The sequence below is a fragment of the Equus caballus genome, chromosome 6, assembly GCF_041296265.1.
Source record: "Equus caballus isolate H_3958 breed thoroughbred chromosome 6, TB-T2T, whole genome shotgun sequence".
NCBI lineage: Eukaryota > Metazoa > Chordata > Mammalia > Perissodactyla > Equidae > Equus > Equus caballus.
In genome coordinates, this window is record NC_091689.1 from 86,855,385 (window position 1) to 86,874,586 (window position 19,202).

General features: G+C 48.3%; 2 protein-coding genes, 2 long non-coding RNA genes and 1 other non-coding gene across 9 annotated transcripts; 4 read left to right on the plus strand and 1 right to left on the minus strand.

Moving 5' to 3' along the window:
- The first annotated feature begins 194 nt into the window (after positions 1 to 194).
- Positions 195 to 9,170, plus strand: PA2G4 (proliferation-associated 2G4). Of its 2 annotated transcripts, XM_070271630.1 has the most exons (14): positions 195 to 903; positions 2,808 to 2,936; positions 3,198 to 3,303; positions 3,396 to 3,465; positions 3,717 to 3,809; positions 6,178 to 6,241; positions 6,485 to 6,563; positions 6,713 to 6,791; positions 6,884 to 7,017; positions 7,296 to 7,390; positions 7,514 to 7,641; positions 7,801 to 7,854; positions 8,049 to 8,115; positions 8,689 to 9,170. In XM_070271630.1, exons 1-13 carry the CDS (start codon positions 816 to 818, stop codon positions 8,112 to 8,114), a joined length of 1,185 nt encoding a protein of 394 aa, XP_070127731.1. In that variant the 5' UTR covers positions 195 to 815; the 3' UTR covers position 8,115; positions 8,689 to 9,170. The 2 variants fall into 2 exon arrangements, with proteins under 2 accessions (XP_070127731.1, XP_070127730.1); XM_070271629.1 differs by having other exon boundaries at positions 8,049 to 9,170.
- On the minus strand, positions 7,515 to 11,018 carry LOC106783314 (uncharacterized). The gene is made up of 3 exons (XR_001381017.3): positions 10,889 to 11,018; positions 10,245 to 10,347; positions 7,515 to 7,722 (listed from the first exon to the last, which is right to left on the minus strand). It is a non-coding gene; the product is annotated as an uncharacterized lncRNA (long non-coding RNA).
- MIR8973 (microRNA mir-8973) lies at positions 7,552 to 7,672 on the plus strand. Its single transcript, NR_127979.1, has one exon. It is a non-coding gene; the product is annotated as a microRNA mir-8973 (primary transcript).
- LOC100059294 (uncharacterized) lies at positions 10,928 to 12,200 on the plus strand. The gene is made up of 4 exons (NR_197798.1): positions 10,928 to 11,038; positions 11,153 to 11,177; positions 11,570 to 11,592; positions 11,850 to 12,200. It is a non-coding gene; the product is annotated as an uncharacterized lncRNA (long non-coding RNA).
- Positions 12,201 to 12,369: 169 nt separating this feature from the next.
- Positions 12,370 to 18,474, plus strand: ZC3H10 (zinc finger CCCH-type containing 10). 4 transcript variants are annotated; one of them, NM_001434489.1, is given in 3 exon segments: positions 12,370 to 12,711; positions 13,488 to 13,551; positions 15,009 to 17,977. In NM_001434489.1, a coding segment is annotated over 1 exon segment (1,308 nt). In that variant the 5' UTR covers positions 12,370 to 12,711; positions 13,488 to 13,551; positions 15,009 to 15,063; the 3' UTR covers positions 16,372 to 17,977.
- The last annotated feature ends 728 nt before the right edge of the window (positions 18,475 to 19,202 follow it).

Here is a 19,202-nt window from a genome sequence, read left to right on the forward strand (position 1 = left end):
CCAGTTGTTGGACCAACAGTGCCATCTTCAGTGGGAGTCCAGCCTCTAGACTGGGAGGCTGTAAATGGATAATCCCTCCGGAGTCTAGTTGCCCAGTGAGTCCCTGCTCCTTGCACTCTTGGTCTACACGCGCTCTGCCCCTCCCGGTTCTCCCAGCATCGGAGGACTATTGGACCGGCTGGGCCGGTCCTGCCAGTCGCTCCAGGGGTCCGGCGAAGGGCGCGACCAGCCTCCCCGCCCTTTGTGTAGTCACTCCCTACTCGCCTCGGCTCCACCCTGCTCCACCCAGCCCGGCCGCCTCCAAACTCTTTTCCCCGCCGTAGCTCCGCCCCTTCTCCCTCAGCCCGCCCCCCTACGTTACGGGGTTTCGCTCGGCGCTCCTGGTGGATACACTTTTTCTTGGAGAGACCACGCTTCGCCTCACGCTCCCCAACGGCTCCGCCTTCCCGCCGGAGCCTGACCCTTCCCAGAGTGCCTGGCGATTCCGGCGTGCGAGGCCCTCGGAGGGCAAGGCCCCAGGGCCTGGTTTAGGGGTGCGAAAAGCAGGCTGGGAATTGTAGTTTACGAGTCCGCAAGGGCGCCTAGCAGCCGCCTGTGGAAAGGACTCGTTGTCCCAGCGTGCCCTGCGCCTCAGCCCGCGCGCTCGCAGCTTCTCGCTCTCGCTCGCTCGCCCGCCCGCTCCCTTGCTTGCTCGCGCTTTTGCTCGCGCTCTCCTCGCGGATTGTAGGGGCTCTAGCCACAGCTTGCGGCTGGGAAGGAAGACAGAGGCGGCGGCTCACGGGGAACGAAGCTGCAGTGGTGGTGGTGGTGGGAAGATGTCGGGCGAGGATGAGCAGCAGGAGCAAACTATCGCCGAGGACCTGGTCGTGACCAAGTATAAGATGGGGGGCGACATCGCCAACCGTGAGTGCGGCCTCAGGGGTCCCGAGATCGAGGCTGAGAGGGATAGGGAAGGGGACGGTGCTGGGCTGACCCTGGAGGGGCTGGAGCGGTGGGGTCCTGCGGAGTGAGCTACTGAGGGCCCCGCGCCGGTCCGCTGGGGGTGGCGTGGTGGGAAGACGCTGGGTCGTGCCTGGGACCTGAGCGGCCAGGCCTGGGCTGGAGCGTGTGGAGGTGCGGGCCGGCGGCCGGGAAGAGCGCAGAGCGGGGCCGCCAGGCGGCTCGGACCCAAGGCCGTTCGTAAGGAGGCAAGGCGCATCTCTTGCCCCTCACCCTTCTGTCTGGATCTCTGCCGCCTCTGCTTCTGGCAGCGGCGAGGCCACCTCGAAAGGCAGCACCCAGCTGTTGGCGACGGAAGCGCCCCTCTGTTTTGTCGCGGCTCCCCGGCGTCAGGAGCCGAGCCGGCACGTGTTGCCAGGTCCCCGTGCGGATCGCCGGCTCCCTTCCTTCATTAGGGTCCCTGACATCAGCTTCCCTACCACGTGCTTTGCTGTAGTCTTTCGTTCTGTACATCAACTCTTTCTCTGATGGGAGCCCTCTTCTGCTCCTGGGCCAGCTCAGGGACCGATGGCGGGCACCCCTAGAGCTCCTAACACAACTCTTAGAGATACGTTTGGCTTTTCTAGAAGTTAATTACTGCCTCCAATGTGCAGATAACCCTAGCCATCAAATTGATTGTTCTCAGGGGCTTGACAACTTTAGGAGTGTTTTGAGGTCCTCCTCACCCCAACTAGGCAAACTTGTGAACAGTACTGAAAAGGGAGGACTCGTTTTTAGATCTTAGAGGTCATTCTTAGTAGGACTGTGCCCTGTCTTTCTCAGCAGCTGCCTGCCACTCTAAGCAGATGTCTCACTTTGTGTTTTCTCTCTTTCCAATTCACCTTTCCAATTTAAAACCCAGTTAGGACAGAAAATGCTTGTCTTTGAGCTTTTAAATGGTTTGGCAGTAAAGATAAGTATGTAGGATGCCTTCAGTTCTATGGCTGAAAACCTGAGTTTTTCATGCTTCCGAAGAAGCACCAAAACTTAGATTGCAGAAATCAAACCGGAACTTCAGGATGAGCCATGGAGAGGGTATCTGGTATCTGGTGAACAGAACAACGCTTTATAACATTGCAGGCATTTAGTATAGTAACTCCATTTTTGGTACTTTTTAGTATTTTATGTTAGTGGTTTGGATCAGAAAAAACTTTTTTTTCTTCTTGCAGTTTATGGCTTCTGAGGCACTTGTGATCCCAGATACCAGTTTGAAACTTTTCGGTGGAATACCTCTTTGAGATCTGCTAAAAGCTCTAAGCTATGAGCCTGCTGAAGCCCAGGGACCTTAGATTAAGTCCCCTTGGATTATACACTTGTTTATGAGGAAATAAGTCTACATAAATTGAAGTTACTAACATAATTGGGGTGTCTGAGAAGGGAAGAAGGTAGCATTTAACAGTGCATCAGCTTCGAGTCAGCATTTCCATGTCTCCTTCCTGTTGTCCCCAACGCCTATAAATTTCTTCTAGTCTGCTTTGCCTGGAAGTGTGATACCTCAGTGAGAACCTCATTAAAGTTCATAACTCTGTCCTCCCACAGCGCGGCATCATGTTTGGAAAGTCTCCCTTGCCTAGGGAGACAGATTGTGTGTAGCCAGTTGTCACCTTATATGAGGGAGGGAAGGGAGTGTTGACTTTTTTATTTTAGGAAAGGAAGGTAGAAATTTAGAGATTATAGGTAGATACATTCCAAGAGGCAAAACTTGTTCCCTCTTTCAGCCTTAGGGCAATGGCTGAATATTAGAAATTCTGAATCCAACTTCTCGGTATTGCTTGGATGATAATTTAGATGCCACATGCAGGGCTGACGTGGTGGGATTTTGTCCCCAGGGGTACTTCGGTCTTTGGTGGAAGCATCCTGCTCAGGTGTGTCGGTACTGAGCCTGTGTGAGAAAGGCGACGCCATGATTATGGAAGAGACAGGGAAAATTTTCAAGAAAGAAAAAGAAATGAAGAAAGGTAAATAACAGTTACCACTAATTTCCCAAGTTTGACCCTTATCCAGTCCTGTTTGTTTTATTGTAATGATGCCACCCCCTACCCAAGCTGTGGTTGAGATATTTGGAAATTTGGAATGGCAAGTGGGATCCAAGTAGTTTCCTCCCCAGTCCAAACTGATTAAACTTGGGAGAGACCCTGAAGAAAATACTTCCATTTTTCTGAGAGGCAGCAGGGCTTCAAGAGAGCGAGGCAGTAAGGCTGATGATTGTGTCTTTACAGGTATTGCCTTTCCCACCAGCATTTCAGTAAATAACTGTGTATGTCACTTCTCCCCTTTGAAGAGCGACCAGGACTACATTCTCAAGGAAGGTGACTTGGTAAAAATGTAAGCTTAAACCACTTTAGAGCACTTGTCTTTTTCCTAAGCATTTACATAGTGCCGGTTGCTAATGGCTGTGCTCTGCTCTTGCCTTTTAGTGACCTTGGGGTCCATGTGGATGGCTTCATCGCTAATGTGGCTCACACTTTTGTGGTTGACGTAGCTCAGGTAGGTGGCCTGCTTTGAACTCTGTTCAACCTGTGGGAAGTCGGGGAGGGTACACTGCTGCTTGCTTCTTACTGCCACCCCTACCACCACTTAAGTTTTGAGAGAGTCTTTAGAGAAATAAAAGGAAAAAGGGTGTTTTCTCTCCTGTTTATTTCCCGGCCTTGTGTAATGGGCACAGAGATATTAACCGAATGACCAGCTGAGTTAAAGAGCTCTCCAGGAAGGCACTGATTGCATTTCCTTATCTACAGGGGACCCAAGTAACAGGGCGGAAAGCAGATGTCATTAAGGCAGCTCACCTTTGTGCTGAAGCTGCATTACGCCTGGTCAAACCTGGAAACCAGGTAAGCTGTTTAGTTCTACTCCAAAGCTTGAGAGAGCCAAAGATGCATTAGGCATCTATAGCTATTCTATATTGAACTGCCAGCTTCACCCACAGCCCACTTATAAAACAAACAGCATTTTAAAATTAGCTAGAAAATTTTCTGAAAGAGAAGAGGCAGGAGCTAAAAAGCTTAATACTAAATAGCAGTTAACTCTGAGTGCCTACCATAGACAGTTCCATGCTTGGTGCACCTGGACATATGGTCCCCTCCTCGTGGAGCCTATAGAGATCCTTCCTTTTTCATGTTTTCGATGTGCATCTTTCCCCAGAATAATTTGAGGTAGATAGCTTACAATAAAGCACAGAAATAAAAACTCAACTTTAAAAGCTTATAAAACAAAAATCATAACAGTACCAGTAAATAGGTGGCAAAGAGAGGCCAAAAGTTGATTCTGTACCTTGCGAGGTAGTATTGGGAAGTCTAAGGATCATAAACTCACGCTGAGGGCCGCCCAGTCGACAAGTGGTTAAGTTCGCGTGCTCTGCTTCAGTGGCACAGGGTTTTGCTGGTTCAGATTCTGGGTGTGGAAGTGGCACCACTCAATCAGGCCATGCTGAGGTGGCATCCCACATGCTACAACAACAAGGACCCACAACTAAAAAATATACAACTATGTACTGGAGGGATTTGGGGAGAAAAAGCAGGAAAAAAAAAAAAAGAAGAGTGGCAACAGTTGTTAGCTCAGGTGCCAGTCTTAAAAAAAATTTTTTTAAAAAACCAAAAACTTCTCATGCTCTAATACAATTTAGCATGTTAGACTATCAGTGGAGACACTTCTCTACACTTAAATTTCTACACTTAAAAGACCGGTTCAGTCTAAACAATTGTCCTTTTTTTTTTTTTTTTTAAGATTTTAGTTTTCCTTTTTCTCCCAAACCGCCCCCCCGTACATAGTTGAGTATTTTTTTCACTTGTGGGTCCTTCTAGTTCTGGCATGTGGGACGCCGCCTCAGCATGGCCTGCTGAGCGGCACCATATCCGAGCCCAGGATTCGAACCAGCGAGACCCTGGATCGCTGAAGCAGAGCACGTGAACTTAACCACTCAGCCACGGGGCTGGCCCCAAGATTGTCCTTCGTTTTTCTCTCCTTTCCTGTGCTCTTATTCTTCACACTTTTCATCAATTTGTACTTCATCCTCGTTATTTAATTGCATCATTTTTACTTAAACCTCTGTCTTTGTTTCCTTATAACACCTACTTCACAGAGCTGTCATAGAGCACTTTGAATAGTGCCTGGCACATAGTAAGCACTTGTGTTAGCTACTATTTGCACAGTTATTTTTTTTTTTTTTTAAGATTGGCACCTGAGCTAACATCTGTTGCCAATCTTATTTTTATTTTATTTTTTATTTTTTTCCTTCTCCCCAAAGCCCCCCCGTACATAGTTGTATATTCTACTAGTAGGTCTCTCTGGCTATACTATGTGGGACGCCGCTTCAGCATGGCTTGATGAGCAGTGCTGCGTCTGCGTCCAGGATCTGAAGTGGTGAAAGCCTGGGCCGCCAAAGCAGAGCAGACAAACCTAACCACTCAGCCATGGGGCTGGCCCCCTGGACAGTGATTTTTTTTTTACTATTTATATACTTTTGTGTATCTTCACTGGAAGGTAGTGTTGTGTAGTGGTTATTGAATATCTGTGACATCAGACTTTCTGAGTTCTCACCCTATTGTCACCCCTTACTGTTTAAAAATAACTTTGAGTTCAAATTTCCTGATCTGTAAAATGGGAAAAATAAAATTGTGTCTTATTCTCACAGGGAGGTTGTGACAATTAAGATGATCTATGTAAAGTGATTATCACAATACCTAGCATATAGTTTAACATTAGCTGTGATTATTCACTTTTTTTTTGTCTAAGAACTCTAACTTGGGTGAGGATCAGATCATGTTTGAAAGAGGTAAGAAGGGGAAAATAAGAGTTTGCTGTTCCCTCTCAATAGGTTGGAATGCCAGGTGTAGTGGAATAAACACTGGACTTGTCAGAAAACCTGGGTTTATACCAGTTTCTTTCAGTTAACTGGTTTAACTCTGGCAAATCATTTAACCTTTCTGAGCCTTATTTTCCTCGACTTCTAGACTGGATATAGATCTGCCTTATTCACCTTCCAGAATTGTCTAATCTTCGTGAAAGTGCTTTATAAAATGATAGGCAAGTGTAAAGTATTGTTAGGTTGTAGGGATGAGAGAGCTATGAAATGAAAAAACAATAAGAATCATTGTGTTTGATGGAGGATATTAAAACTCTCAGTTCTTTGATGCTTCTTCTCATGGTAGATAACTTACTAGCCCTTGGTATCTCACCTTTTATTTGATCTTGTACTTCTAGAACACACAAGTGACAGAAGCCTGGAACAAAGTTGCCCACTCATTTAATTGCACGCCAATAGAAGGTGAGACCTCAGATGACAGGGTCAAGGGTCTAAGTATGAGTGGTCTAGCAGAGTTAAGGCTTTTGCTTCCTTGAGAATCCATCTGACTCTAGCACAGTCTAAGCCAAAAACCTCAGTGCCCTGGGTTTCCATAGATAGGCACTTGCTCCCGTAGCCTGCCCCATCAAACTACTTCTGTGGGTGGATTTGGAAACCTTTTGGGATTCTTGATGGCTGATGCCGTAGGCTTTGTCTTGTCCACAGGTATGCTGTCACACCAATTGAAGCAGCATGTCATCGATGGAGAGAAAACCATTATCCAGAATCCCACAGACCAGCAGAAGTAGGTGCCAATCCCACCCTACCTTTCCACCATACCAGACTAGTCAGCAATGTATTCTTCCATACTGCCAGCCTGATCTTGTCCACCTTCTACTCCAAACTCCAGGAACTACATATTGCTCTTTATGGTTCCCTTTCTCTTCCTTTTAGGAAGGACCACGAAAAAGCTGAATTTGAGGTACATGAAGTCTATGCTGTGGATGTTCTCATCAGCTCAGGAGAGGGCAAGGTGAGGAGAGTTTACTAGAGCTAGAAAAGAGGGGGCACTGAGGGTGTATTTCAAGAGCACCAGAACAGATGTGACCTAACTTACTCTTTTAGGCCAAGGATGCAGGACAGAGAACCACCATTTACAAACGAGATCCTTCTAAGCAATATGGCCTGAAAATAAAAACTTCACGTGCCTTCTTCAGCGAGGTCGAAAGGCGTTTTGATGCTATGCCATTTACTTTAAGGTACCACTGCACTCAGCAAGGACTGGACTTGGAACCAGTCTGACTCACAGACCACACACCCGGGAACACTCTCCCCCCGCCCCTTGCCTAGACTTGTAGCGCTAGCCTGCATGCACAGGTTCTCTCCCTCTCCCCATCTCCCTCTCATTAAAGGTAATGTAAAAGAGCCATCCTAAGCGTGATTTCTGCCTGAGGGTAGGAGCTATTTAAAAACATGAGCAAAATGGTCAGACGAGATAGGGAGTTAAGGGCACCTGGATTTGTCTTCCCTTACCCAGAGCGTTTGAAGATGAGAAGAAGGCCCGGATGGGCGTGGTGGAGTGCGCCAAACACGAACTGCTGCAGCCGTTTAATGTTCTCTATGAGAAGGAGGGTGAGTTCTGAGAAGAGAGTTTCAGTTCGCAGCCCCTGGTTATATGGTCCCCTCCTCCCTATAGCTTACAGACAAGAGTATGACAAGGGAACATTTTATCAAAACATTTCCTCTCTCCCATAGGTGAATTTGTTGCCCAGTTTAAATTTACAGTTCTGCTCATGCCCAATGGCCCCATGCGGATAACCAGTGGTCCCTTTGAGCCTGACCTTTACAAGTCTGAGATGGAGGTCCAGGACGCAGAGCTCAAGGTTAGTGTGGGATGAAAGTGGTGAGCAAGTGGCATCTATCCTGGGAGTGAGGACTGAATGTCAGCCAAGTCCTGAAAAGAGCTACAATATTGAGAGTGAGACTTTGCGTTTCCTCCATATTCCTCCAAATTTGTTTTCCTTCTTCCTCCTGTTTTCCAGGCCCTCCTACAGAGTTCTGCAAGTCGGAAAACCCAGAAAAAGAAAAAAAAGAAGGTGTGTTACAGTCATCCCTCTCTGGCAGGACCAACGTGATCCCTCTATTCTGCCTTCCCGGGTCATGGTGGGGGTATAGATTTCTGTATATCCTTATTTCCCCCTTCTCAGCCCTGACCTGGAAAATTAAGGCGTTTTGTCCCCAAGTAGTTGGAAACTGACAAGTCTTCTTCCTCTCCTTTCCATGAATATAGGCCTCCAAGACTGCAGAGAATGCCACCAGTGGGGAAACATTAGAAGAGAATGAAGCTGGGGACTGAGGTGGGTCCCGTCTCCCCATCTGCTGCTCCTGCCTCATCCCCTTCCCACCACACCCCAGGCTCTGTGAAGTGCAGTTCGTCTTCTCCACCCAGGACCGCCAGCAGAGCGGGATCTCCCTGCCCCCATCCCAGTCCCCCAACCCAACCCCCTTCCAACAACAACCAGCTCCAACTGACTCTGGTCTTGGGAGGCCAGGCTTCCCAGCCACCGAAGACTACTTTAAATAGAAAAGAGAAATTGAATAATAAAATCAGGAGTCAAAATCCATCGTCTTCAAGCCCCTCTTTCTAGCCTTTTTCTACTATCTGCTCGGTCAAGGTTTATGGCCCTACAACAGAACAGGGAGGAGGCTCAAGTAGCCACCACCCCTAAAAACTCAGCTGAAATCTTTTTATACCACTCCGATGTCAGCATTTTCCCATCTTGTTGGGGTTTGTTCTCTTTTCCCACTCTCCCCAAGTATTTTATCTGGCCTCAAAATAGAGAGGAGCTGTTCTTCAGATTGTTTTTATTCACATGTGACAGATTCCTTTTCTGATCTCTGCTGTCTGATCAGGCCCCTCCCATTTTTAGGAGCTGGAGCCTGCATTTACCAAGGGATTCTCATCTATCAAATGGATCCTCATTTGTAAATCTTTTTAGTCATTTTTGTTCCACAGGACTTTTTTTTTCTTTTTTCCACAAAGCTGTAAAGAAGTAATCCATCTCAACCTTGTCCACTTCTTTGGAGTTAATGGGGTCTTCCCTTGCTCCATCTTACAAACCTGAGCTGGAAGCTCAACTCTGGTTTTGTTCCCTGTTTGAAGTATTTTGACCCCTCTCCCTTGAAAGAAAGACCAGGAACCAGAGGAGCAGACTGACTGAAGAGACACCTCCTGGCTTTCTGGAGCTATGGACTTGGATTGGATGACTTGCTAGGGGTTTGGAGAGAAAGGTGACGAATTTCAGTACCTCTGGCATGCTGTCCCAGGGAACTAGGGCTCCTGCTAACTTATAAGGTTTTTAAACACATTGGAAATGACATGGCGTTAAAATAAATTTGAATTTGCTCATAATCATGTGCCTTTGTATGCTGCTCTTATTTGATGGAGGTGGGGGAGTGTTAGTGGAAGTGGTGACCATTTGGAACTGTTTTTCTATCTTGCCATATTCTCCCTTTCTAAAACACTTTGGGTTGGGGAAGACATAAATCCTGAATCTTCTGAATTAACATATACTAAAATTTTCTATGGCAGCTTGTGATTTAATTAAATTTTTTTTTTAAGATTGGCACCTGAGCTAACATCTGTTGCCGATCTTTTTTTTTTTTCTTCTCCCCAAAGCCCCCCAGTACATAGCTGTATATTCTAGTTGTAGGTCCTTCTAGTTCTGCTCTGTGGGATGCTCCCCCAGCATGGTTTGATCAGCGGTGCTAGGTCCACCCCCAGGATTTGAACCAGCGAAACCCTGGGCTGCTGAAGCGGAATGCACGAACTTAACCACTTGGCCACGGGGCCAGCCCCATCATTTTATTTTCTACAGTAAAAATGCGCCTTACTGCTGACACTTGTGTTCAGGACTAGAACAGTGAATGTGTACTGCAAAAATAAGTCGCAAGTGTTTTTCTTGATTTAGGAAGCCAGGAAGAATGCCTTCATTGTTATCCAATCTTTCAGGGCCAGCCTGAGATTGGATGGATAATTTATTAGATTTGAATATCGTGTGTGAGGCATTGCTGACTTGGAGATACTATATTGAACAAAACAACACAGGTCCATTCATAAGAGCTTATTTACTGGTGGGCAATCAACAGGTGAAATCCTGGTGGACTTGATATAAAATAACTCTGCTAGGGTTTTTGTTTTCAGAATGTGTTATATTCTGATGGTGACAATACTAGAACTACTTAAGCACTTGGAATGAAGGCCCTAAATTTAAAGAAAGGTTTTTTTGAGTTAAAAAGGTGAAATACTTTATGTTAGAAAGGGAAACCACCAAACAAGGGATTATAACCAAAAGCCTTACAGTTATGTTAAATTGAGTAAGGTGAAGTCTATGGTTAAGGGTTCTTTTTCATCTTTCACAACTCAAGTTTCTTGTAACCAGATTTGTGGGCATTTATTTTCTGGGTGCTTCTGACCTGACCATACCGTGAGACTGAGAAGTTCTTTAACGTGACACCAAATATCATTCTTGCCCTGGAGAAGACAGACGATCTTGCTCTCCCTCTGGCCATTGGTTTGATCTTTACCCCTAGGTATAGGGAGAATCACTTAAGTATTTTCTGAACAAGATGCATTGTGGCCAGGAATCTAGTGAAATTCTGCCGCAGGCATTGTAGGGAGAGACCACAGTTTTCTAGGAAAAAATATCTTAAACAGTCACAAAGGTTTTTGTAGTACGACAGCTTTCTCGACTTCCTATTTTACCTTCTTCCACGTTCTGGAATCTTAGGACCTTTAGAAGTTCCAAGATCGAATCTCCCTGCAGCAATTTGACTTAGAAAATAAGTAAACCGGTAAAACAAGTCAGAAATGTTGGTACCGTCCGCACTTATCCATAGTAAAATGGAGGGTGCCGTCAGGAAACTACGACTCCCATGGAGCAATGAGAGGGAAAACGGAAGTCGCTATCCTTTGCTCATCTGCACCTCTAGGTTCCGTATTAGAAATATGTGCTCACGTTTAAGTAATATAATGTCTTCATAATAAGACTAGGAAAAGGGGAATTTTGTAACCCAAATTCAAAATACTATTCTCTAAGAGAACTCCTAACTCAATCACTTATCATGTACCTGACCGGCGCAGAAGGCCCTTGTTACTTCCCTTGGGCAGCCGCGCCCCCGAGGAAAGGGCGAGACAGCGGAAGTGACGACACTGAGCGCTCTCTTAAATACCCGTAGGTGGCCCTGAGCGCTCTCTCGGCCTTAGCGCCATCTTCTTCGGTGAGTGTTAGTGCTTGTTGTGTTCGGATGCTGCGTACAATCCATTAACATCTGATCTCTGCACTTATCATCATTACAGGAAACTAACTGTAGTCTTTTTCTCTTTATCCGTAGAAACCTCCACGCCATGAGAGCCAAGGTAAGCAGTCCCTGGCATTGAATTTAGACTGTAGGAGTTCGCGGGGAGACCTAGGAAAGGGGTTCCGCCATGGTTCTCAAAACGCGGGGTTCTCGAGGGTGCCCAAGGGCTACTGGGAGAGGAAGGATAGTTTGGGGACGAGGTGGTGGGTAAGTGCTGTGGGGAGAGGGCGGAAGTAGAAGCGCACGCGGGATTCGGGCTTACGTCGGGGGTGCCGGGGCGGGGAGCGTCCAAATTGTTGATCAGGTTACTGCAACTAAGCCCTCACACTAGGGCAACAACTGCTTGGTTCTAAGTAATGCTCTTCACATCTCTACCTAAACCTGTTACTAAAACTGATGATCTCTTGTTTTATTCTTATTTTGTGTGTCTGGTTATGATTGATTTGCCAGTGGAGGAAGAAGCGAATGCGGAGGTATGTTGAGACTTTGCCAGCACAGGAGGTGGGAGGTGGAGCACGTCTTGGACAAAACTTGGGAAGAACATCTGGTTTAGAAATCTAAAAGAACTTTGAGTGAAAATCCTTAATGAGCATTGGCTTGCCAGAGCCAGGGACGATAAAACCATTATGCTTGTTCATTTTACCACCCCCTGTATTCACATTTAAGAGGGGAGGGAAAGACTGAACTCGGGTTTGTGGGCAGGAGGTGTATTCCCGTGTCTGCTTTTCAGGCTGAAGCGCAAAAGAAGAAAGATGAGACAGAGGTCCAAGTAAACCGCTAGTTTGTGCACCCGTGGAAGCCACAGGAGCAGAAAAAAGGAAGCCAGAGGCCAGGGACGCTGGTACAAATTGTTGGACTGCATGCCCACTGTCAAGAACTTGTCTCAGTGGATGTAGAACATCCATCGCCATCTGATCGCCGCGACCACCTCTGAGAGACCCACCTTGCTCTTACCAAGCAGTCCCTTTGGTCCTTTGCCCTGGACCTGTGACATTCTGGACTAGTTCCGTTCTCGATCGTGGCTGAATGTAACACGTGTACAATAAATCATCTCTTCTGCTGTCGTAGCAGAAGAAAAAAATCGTCGTGTCTATTCTGTGGTTTTTATGGGTCCGTAAGCTGGGGAGTCTCTTGGGAGACTGTCGGCCCTCTGACTGCCCGGTGCTGCATGTAGAGAATGGCGAGCAAGCTGCATGCGCTGTAGCCAGGGGGTGTGGGATCCGCCCCTCGGAGTTGGAGCATTGGGTGGGAAAGGGTGTGGCACACCCCAGGGGACAGGTTTCAAGGTGGTCGCGGGCAAGTTGCGGCAAACGGTGATTTCATCTCCACTGCGCTTCTAGGCTTGCTTTACCAAGCTAAGTTTGGGCTCTGCTGTGCTGTTGGGTCGGGTTGCCATGGTGACACGCAAAGCTTGCTGGGAGCTTCCTGCGGCTAGGCGCGCAAGTACTCCGCACACCATAGAGTATAGTTCCGGGTTTGGTGGCTAGCGCGACACTTCTTCCGCAGGAAGCGGAAGGGCGATAGGGTAGGCGGCTCTTTGTCGAAGCTAGAGGACCGGCAGGCGGCAGCAGCAACTACGGCGGCGGCGGCAGGTGAGGGAGGCGGGAGGCTTAGGTGGAGGCCGCGCCCGGAGGGGAGGAGTCGGGGCCGGCCCAGCGGCTGGGCTCGGCCGGGCTACACAAGGCCCCCCAGGGCCGAGACGGTTCTTCCTCACGCCCCAGGGCCGGTACCCTTTTCTGACTGACCCCGCTTCGCGAGCAAACGCCAGCTCCGTGACGTCACAGCCCTGCCCATCCCCTCAGCGTGGTGTCACCTGGAGTCCCCTTCCCCGCTTCACTTGGTGCTCCCTTAGAGTCCTGTTCGCCTGGCCCGGGCTGAGCTCCGGCGGCACCGCACATAGCCTGCCAAGCTAGAAGACTTCCCGCGGGAAACTCCTAGGACTTTTTTCGCAAACTCTGGGGTGTTGCGAAGCGTCATAATCACCGCCCCCAAGTCTACTCTGTCATCCCACTGCACTGTCAGGCGCTGCCCTCGCAAGGCTCCCCATTCGGAGTTCCTAACCCCAACTCTAGGCCGGGCTCTGATCCCCACATTCTCCTTCATCTTGGGGCAGGGTGCCCCTCACCTTTTGTTCACTCAGGACTGATTTTCCGACCGGTCTTCCTAGGCTCTCCAATTAGTTCTATCCGTTACTCTTCTTACTGGCAACTTGTCCCTTTGACAGGTGAAGTTCAGTTCGAACCCTGAGGAAAGCTTGATGTGCCGAGAGCTCTTGCCGTTTTGTCAGGTTTCTTTCTTTAACAACCACCCCACGGTCCTTCATTCTTATCCCTTCTCCCACCCAAGTCTCTGTTTTTTTCCTGTTCAGAACCCAGCAGTGATGTGGAGGTGGAGACCCACAGGAGCCCCGGACTTCACCTGAGCTACCTCAGGTATCGAACAATCCTGGGAGAGTTGGGTGGGGAGGAGTACAGTACCATATCTGATTGTCTGCGTCTGGTGGGACTTGCAACATGGGTCAGGCTTGAGTAGACGGCATTTATTTTTCACCGGCTCACGTCCCATGTTGTAGAAGTTTGTATCTTCTCTCTTACCACTCTTTCCCTTGTTTCTCTTATTCTGGGACTGCTACTTTCCTTTGGAAGAAGAGGACCCCTCTTTTACAGATTCTCCTGTAATTCTGGCCTCTTGTGTGGTCGGTTCATTGTAGGGAAATCTAAAGGCAAAGTCAAGGTAGTGAGGTGGAGGTTGGGGGGAGATCCAGGCCAAAGAAATTGGAAAGATTCCCTTGTGCTCCAGAGGAAACAGTATAAAGTTTTCCTATGTGAACAGCAGGGGGAGCCTGAACACTGTCTAGGAAAGGCTTCAGAGGTCAGACACGTGGTAGCTGGGACTCCGAGTCTTGTTGGGGGTGGAGAGAGGGGAGGGCTAGAACCCAGGCAGTGGGCTGATGATATTCCAGAGCTCTCTTGGGAAAGAGGAGACTTGAAAAGCTTTTACAGAGTTTATAAATAAAGATCTTCAATGGGGGTGAGGAACGGTGTGGTTTGATGTCAGTGGGATCTTCTTAGGGAGAGGTAGGAGGGATGTATAGAATGGAGAAAGAAAGGTCACTTGTTTCTGTGAAATTAACTCCTTCCTTCTGCCTTAACCTTGCCACAAATGGTTTTGTCCTTTCGGGGCCTGTAAGTGGAGATTCCAGCTGTAGAACTGTTCCCTTGAAATGCAGGGGAAAGGGCTGCCCATGCTGCGGTTGAGAGTGGTGGTGAGCTAGGAGAGAATACTAAAAAATGACAAGTTTAGGGACTGCCCTTAAGCTGGTGACACCAGTCTCTTCACTCAGGATATCCTGAGGTCTAAAGATCTGCTGCTTCACAGAGCCCTCTCCTGAGATCCCATGGAAGAGGGGTTTAAGGGAAGTTTTGTCACCAGCATCCCATTACTCACAGCCCTAGTAGCTCACCAGCCCATCTTGGCCACTATTCCCAGTCTCCTCCAGCGTATTCAGACACCAACAGCAGTTTTCATTTCACTTCCACACCTTTAATAAGGTCAGTTCAGAAGGAGAAATAAAATCCAACGCTATTTTCTCCCTGCCCCCTCCTTGGCCTGTCATCGTTAGTGAGATGAGGTGGCTTCACCCCAGCTCCCTCCCTCCACCATTAGCCAGGCAAGTGTGAATCATTCTGCCCCAGGCCAGGTGCACAAGGGCCTGGGAGGGACTTCTGAGAAGCCAGCCAGTCCAGGCAGAATTCTCATCCCTTAATTTCTCCATCTCCAAAGCCACTGCCCCTTTAGCCTGCCTCTTGCTGGAGTGCCTGCTCTATAGTTGGGAAGAGTGTGGCCTCTCTGGAGGACTCCTGTTTGACACAGTTCCTCTCTTTCCTAGCAGTCACCAAGGGTGGCAAGAAAAGGAAGAAAGCCCTGAGTTGGGGGGGACCAGGATGCCTGACCGGGACAGCTATGCCAACGGCACTGGGAGCAGCAGTGGAGGCCCTGGAGGCGGTGGCAGCGAGGAAGCTAGTGGGACAGGAGCAGGCAGTGGCGGGGCCAGCTCAGATGCCATCTGCAGAGACTTCCTGAGGAACGTATGCAAGCGAGGCAAGCGTTGCCGCTATCGCCATCCAGACATGAGTGAAGTGTCCAACTTGGGAGTGAGCAAAAATGAGTTCATCTTCTGCCATGATTTCCAGAACAAGGAGTGTAGTCGCCCAAACTGCCGATTCATCCATGGCTCCAAGGAGGATGAGGATGGCTATAAGAAGACGGGAGAGCTTCCCCCTCGGCTGAGACAGAAAGTAGCGGCCGGCCTGGGCCTTTCACCGGCTGACCTACCAAATGGCAAGGAGGAGGTCCCTATCTGCCGTGACTTTCTCAAGGGTGACTGCCAGAGAGGAGCCAAGTGCAAGTTCCGTCACCTGCAACGGGATTTTGAGTTTGATGCTCGGGGTGGAGGAGGCACTGGTGGTGGGGGCTCAACAGGCCCAGTCCCCCCAGGACGACGTCATGATCTCTATGATATCTACGACCTCCCTGACAGGGGCTTTGAGGATCATGAACCAGGCCCCAAGCGCCGGCGAGGTGGATGCTGCCCCCCAGATGGCCCCCATTTTGAATCATACGAATATAGCCTGGCTCCACCCCGAGGGGTAGAGTGCAGGCTGCTAGAGGAGGAGAATGCCATGCTCAGGAAGCGGGTAGAAGAGCTAAAGAAGCAGGTCAGCAACCTGCTGGCCACCAATGAGGTACTGCTGGAACAAAATGCTCAGTTCCGCAATCAGGCCAAGGTCATGACCCTGAGCTCCACTGCACCAGCGACTGAGCAGACTCTGGCCCCCACCGTGGGCACTGTTGCCACTTTTAACCATGGCATTGCCCAGACTCACACTACTCTCAGCAGCCAGGCTCTACAGCCTCGACCTGTGTCCCAGCAAGAACTGGTGGCCCCTGCTGGAGCTCCAGCTGCTCCCCCAACTAATGCTGCACCTCCTGCTGCTCCACCACCCCCACCCCCACACTTGAACCCAGAGATCACACCACTGTCAGCTGCTCTGGCTCAAACAATTGCCCAGGGAATGGCACCCCCACCTGTCTCCATGGCTCCTGTGGCTGTATCTGTGGCTCCTGTGGCCCCTGTGGCTGTATCGATGGCCCAACCTTTGGCAGGAATCACAATGAGCCATACCACCACTCCCATGGTGACTTACCCCATCGCTTCCCAGAGCATGCGTATCACAGCCATGCCACACTGATGGGCCTAATGGATACTCCTCTGGTATAGCCTCCCAGGGCTGGGGTTGAGGGGCCCTTTACTCACCCACTCGCCTAGCCCTCCCAGGCCCTGTCTGAAGGGCTCACTCAAGAACTAGGACAAGAGACTACAAGGAGTTGTCTTCTGAGAAAGGGTTGGGCTGGTGTGTTTTTTCTCACCTCCCCTTTATGAGGGTCCTCTTGTCCATCTTCCTTCAAGCCTCACAGAGGGGGCTTGCATAGGAGTACAGACTGAAGCCAGCAGAGAGGAAGGACTAAGGGGCTGTATGTCCCCTGATGGGAAGTTGGGGACATCCCTGGTATTGTCCTCTCTTCTGCACAGCACAGGTTCCAGCACTGGCTTTGGAAGAAAAAAATACCCTGCCTAGAGGGAAAGCCAGGAAAGATTGGGAAGTGGGTGGCTAGGAGAGAAGGCCTGATAGGAGCCTTCAGACAATTTGGGGCCTAGTTGAGTTGGACAATACAGGAACTGCTCCCAGGCCCGTGGGAAGGCGGGGACCATAGTACTCCAGCCCAGAGACTAGGGGAGCATTCATTACCTTGGCTTGGCCTGGAAATCCATAGGGCAGGGCCCACCACTTTCCAAAGAAATAAAAAAACAATTATTTTTAACAAATGGAGGCAGTAAAAATTTGCTTAGATATTCTGTGTGGAATATGGGAGCAGTAAATAGATGTCATGCCAAAATGGGATAAAGACCCCACCCTCACATAGCTTGGGTAAGGTTGGATGGAAGCCAGTGAAGATGGGTAGGGACCCAGAACAAGACCAAATGGGGCTTTGGGGAAGGCACTTTGTGGGGTAAAAGCATTGGAGCCATCTAGTCTAGTTTAAAAATAGTCCCATCTGTTCTGGTTTCTATGTGCATGTACTATTCCCAGGTTGCCTTAGTAACCAGGGCTCCTAGGGTCATTTAGGGGGGCGGGTACTAAGGAGGGTGGATGTTCTGGGAAATGGGAATGGGATATGTATTGACAGATCCTTCCCTTATTCAAACAGCAGGGCAGGTGGTGGTTGCTCTCTGAGTTCTTGATGGCAGTTAATGTCCTTCTTACTCCATCCCTTCCTTAGTAACCAATGCCTTAAGCCTTCAAGGCTTGGGAGGTGCTGGGAAAAGGAGAGTTCTTCTGGGGACACAAGCCTCAGAGTTCATCCCTTTCTTCCCTCTGCCTCCACATAGGACCACAGAAGTTTTAAATCCAATTAAGAGTCAGTAAAGCCAAGGGCCCCAGTAGCCAAACTTCAGCTCCTCCTCAGCTCATGGCTGATGTAGGGGAAACAACTCAGGTGTCTAGTTTAATGAGACAGTGGATGTGCGGGTAGAGAAAGCGATCCTGGGTTTTGCTCCCCCATCATGTCTCCTTCTACCTCTTGCTCTCTTGTCTGGTTGATCACTCAGGTTACACCTGGGGTTGGAGATGGGCTAGGTAGGTCAAGGCCGGTCATTTAAAAAAAAAAAAAAGAATGGGCCTAAAGACCAAAAATGGGCAAATACTGAAATGTTTGTGGATTTTAGAAGCCACACTGATAAGCTTAATGTTGGTTTTCTGGCACAATTTTGCATTATTAAAAGAGATGGTTTATGAACATTTAGAGAAAAATGTGATCATAGATACCAGCGTGAACTCATCCCAGCCAAATCCTGACTGACTTTATTTTGTCTTTGCCTAAAGAGGTAGACTTGGGAAACTAGACATTGTATGTCCTTTATTAACATACTCCTGTTAAAGACCACCAGGAATGCACACGTAGTTGAACAAGTTGGGTTTAATGCTCATTGCAGTGATGGAGGGAACATGCTATGGGGAACCATGGTGTCTTAGCAAGAGGGTGTTAGAGAGAACTTACAGGACTTGGGCTTTGGTTAAGTGATTTTGGGGAAGGTTCAAGGATTCGGTGCTGTCAGGGAAGCAGGGATAATTCTATGATTGGGTATCTTATCTAGGAAAAGGGCCAACTAAAGTGAAGCTGAAGCTGTAATTGGTAATGAAGCAGCAATCACTTGGCTGGGAGAGGGGGATGTTTGCCATTTTTGAATTTGCATACTGACCTTGTTTTGTGCTTAAACAAAATTATGAAGTGGTCTTGTCTTTTTGCCTCACTTCATCACAGTCGCTCAGTGCCCTTGTCTGATGTTGGTGTTTTGTGAGATTGTTTGTCTCCAACAAGAGAGCACCATTTCCTAGCTGTGATCCCAGGTCATTTCGTACCTGCTAAGTCATTGCAGAAATGAGAATAATTATGGGCTAATTAATAGTAGAGTTTGGTGGAATCAAAACTGAACATTTGTGCCTAGTAAATGTTGATTAGTCCATTCATGTTAGAGAAATCTCTAGTCTCCCGTGATATAGCTAAGGGCTATGTGTTTTGTTTTTTTTAACTTGTATAAAAGTATGAGAAGCCCTGTTATCAACAGTAACACAAGGAAGTACTAGGTGATACTGAAAGTGTCTGTAACTTGGATTGACTAATCCAAGGGGTCAATTTGGATGATTTTGATTGACCCTCCCCCTAAAAAATTGCTTGAGCCTGTCTGAGGAGCAAATGCAGAGATCTACATTAGCACTAATTCACATGAGAACAACACGGGACTTCCAACTGGCTACAAAAAATTAAAATCTTAGTCCTCATAATATGTCAGTTCATAAAAAGAGTCTGCTGTGTTCTAGGCACCTTTCTAAGAGCTCCATAAAGGTAACCATAGTCATGCATTGTAAATATAGCAGTTCTACCATGTCTGAGTGGAACCACTCCTACAGCATTGTGTGTTCTTCTAAGTGTAGTTTTTAAAGGGGGCCGTTGACAAATCAGT

Coding starts and splice junctions, on each gene's coding strand:
- PA2G4 (XM_070271629.1), top strand. CDS start 816: ATGTCGGGCGAGGATGAGCAGCAGGAGCAAACTATCGCCGAGGACCTG. Junction 3,810..6,177: donor TGGTCAAACCTGGAAACCAG/GTAAGCTGTTTA, acceptor TTGTACTTCTAG/AACACACAAGTGACAGAAGC. Junction 6,242..6,484: donor TAATTGCACGCCAATAGAAG/GTGAGACCTCAG, acceptor TCTTGTCCACAG/GTATGCTGTCACACCAATTG.
- ZC3H10 (XM_023643768.2), top strand. CDS start 15,064: ATGCCTGACCGGGACAGCTATGCCAACGGCACTGGGAGCAGCAGTGGA.